Here is a 1,965-nt window from a genome sequence, read left to right as displayed (position 1 = left end):
AGGTTTTATATAAGAGAACAATTTTCACACCAGAAGGAAAAAGCATATTACAAAATATGAATATGAAATTATGTTTTTGGCAGTGAAGTACCAAAGTAGCATATACGACCTGCATATTATTTTTTATTTTTTAGAGATTAAATTACTTCCTTGAAAATAACACCTCAGGAATCTTGTTTGAGTTTTATAACTGAACTCTAAAGATAACTGAATTATTTGCTCAAATAGTTTAAACGCTTAACGAACCCTTAATAGTATCACCAAACTTTTTGTGGACTGAAGGCTCTGAAGTCAAATAAAACTCATATTAAGTTCAATTTTTTATTTCTTATTTAGAGATAGCATGCATAATCAAAGCATATGTATATTTGAGGTTAAATAAAAGATTTATTTTTTTCAAAGAGAACTTACCCTAAAAGAAATTTCTAGGTTTTCTCCTCCCCAAATATCCATTCCAGCATCATATGTTCCAATTTCCTGAAAGTAATCTCTGTCTATAGAAAAAAGGCCTCCTGCCATTGTAGGTGTTCTGAAATTCAATCATAATACTATACCATTAATTTTAACAACTAAGCAGTTTTATAACTCTTTATAACTACTGAATACATGCATATTCTCACACTTTTCAGAAAACTTTTATTGGCCTCCAGGGGTTTTCTGCATGTTTATGGTACATTCTTTGGTCTTTAGCCAGGTCTTGCACCACGGTCATGCTGACTGCTGGACCCATTCGGTTGCTGCTTCTGCCCAGATATCCCCCTCTGCCACAGTCCTAAGGGTGCTTCCTATCTCTCGCACTTTTCTTGGTCCTCAGGTCCTGACTGAGCTTCCACCTCAAACTCCTTAAATTGAAGCTATTCCTCACAATTCTCTCCAGTGGACTGTGTACCCACTCCATAGTTCCTAGCAACTATAAAGACTGACAATATTAACCAACTAGACTCAGGTTAGAGTTAACGTGCCAGGTTTTAAAGGGTGGTAAATACTGTAAAGACATAAAACAGAATAAAAACAATGAGGCCCTTTCCCTACACCTACCAAACATCTTTTAGGAAAGGGGGAGACAAAATAAAGAATAAAATCACTATACTGCCTCCTGACTAAGTATGGTATATTTTCTGTAAAAGAAGAGCCCAATTCATCAAAATATGGCCTAGGTATGCAGAGGGTAGGAACAGGTGAAATGAAACAGAGAAATGATAATGGAGGAGGATTTAAATAAATGAGTACCAGCCTATTTGATTTCCATGAAGGATGAGTATGGAGAAAAAGTGGACTCCAATCAGGAGAAAACAGTTAAGTTCTGGGGCCCAAGAATACTGTGAGGACCATATTTTAAGATGAACTGGCCACCTCTGTAACCCTAAAATGTACTCATTCCATGGCCTGGTGAGGCAGTATTTGCCTTTCTAGAGGAAACAGTTGTTACCAAAAAAGGTTTGGACTTAGGAAAAAAACAGAATGAGAAAAGGTGTCAAAGAAAACAAGCCAAAATCCAGTTATTATTTAGTACAGGAGTTTCTTGACCTGAGTTTTTTGTATGCTAAATTTTCTGTATGTGCATGTGCACTTTTGCCCCTTCATCAGAGAAAACCCATAGCTTTTATTAGATTTTTAAAAGAAGTCCATCATATTCAAATTATTTAGGAACCCCTGATTTAGATGGTGAATTGAACTACAGCTATCCCAGTGCTTTGGGCGGTCAAGGCAGGAGGACTGCTTGAGACCAGGAGTTCAAGAGTAGCCTGGGCAATACAGCAAAAAATCTCTGCAAAAAATAAGGAAAACAAAAACAAACAAACAAACAAAAACCCTAGCTGGGCATGGTGGCACACACCTGTAGTCCTAGCTATTCAGGAGGCTGAGACAGGAGGATTGCTTGAGCCCAGGAATTAGAGACTGCAGTGAGCTATGATTGTACCACTGCACCACTCCAGCCTGGGTAACAGAGCAAGGCCCTGTCTC

At 37.8% G+C, this 1,965-nt stretch overlaps 1 protein-coding gene across 1 annotated transcript in view; it reads right to left on the bottom strand.

The window, feature by feature from the left end:
- GALNT1 (polypeptide N-acetylgalactosaminyltransferase 1) overlaps positions 1-1,965 on the bottom strand; it is a 35,724-nt gene that overhangs the window by 18,441 nt on the left and 15,318 nt on the right. The window contains exon 5 of the mRNA XM_012656579.1: positions 412-529. Coding sequence (XP_012512033.1) covers positions 412-529 — 118 coding nt within the window. The remainder of the gene's footprint in view (positions 1-411; positions 530-1,965) is intronic.

Source organism: Propithecus coquereli, unplaced genomic scaffold, assembly GCF_000956105.1.
Source record: "Propithecus coquereli isolate 6110/MARCELLA unplaced genomic scaffold, Pcoq_1.0 Scaffold51, whole genome shotgun sequence".
NCBI lineage: Eukaryota > Metazoa > Chordata > Mammalia > Primates > Indriidae > Propithecus > Propithecus coquereli.
This window is presented reverse-complemented; position numbering and strand designations above follow the sequence as displayed.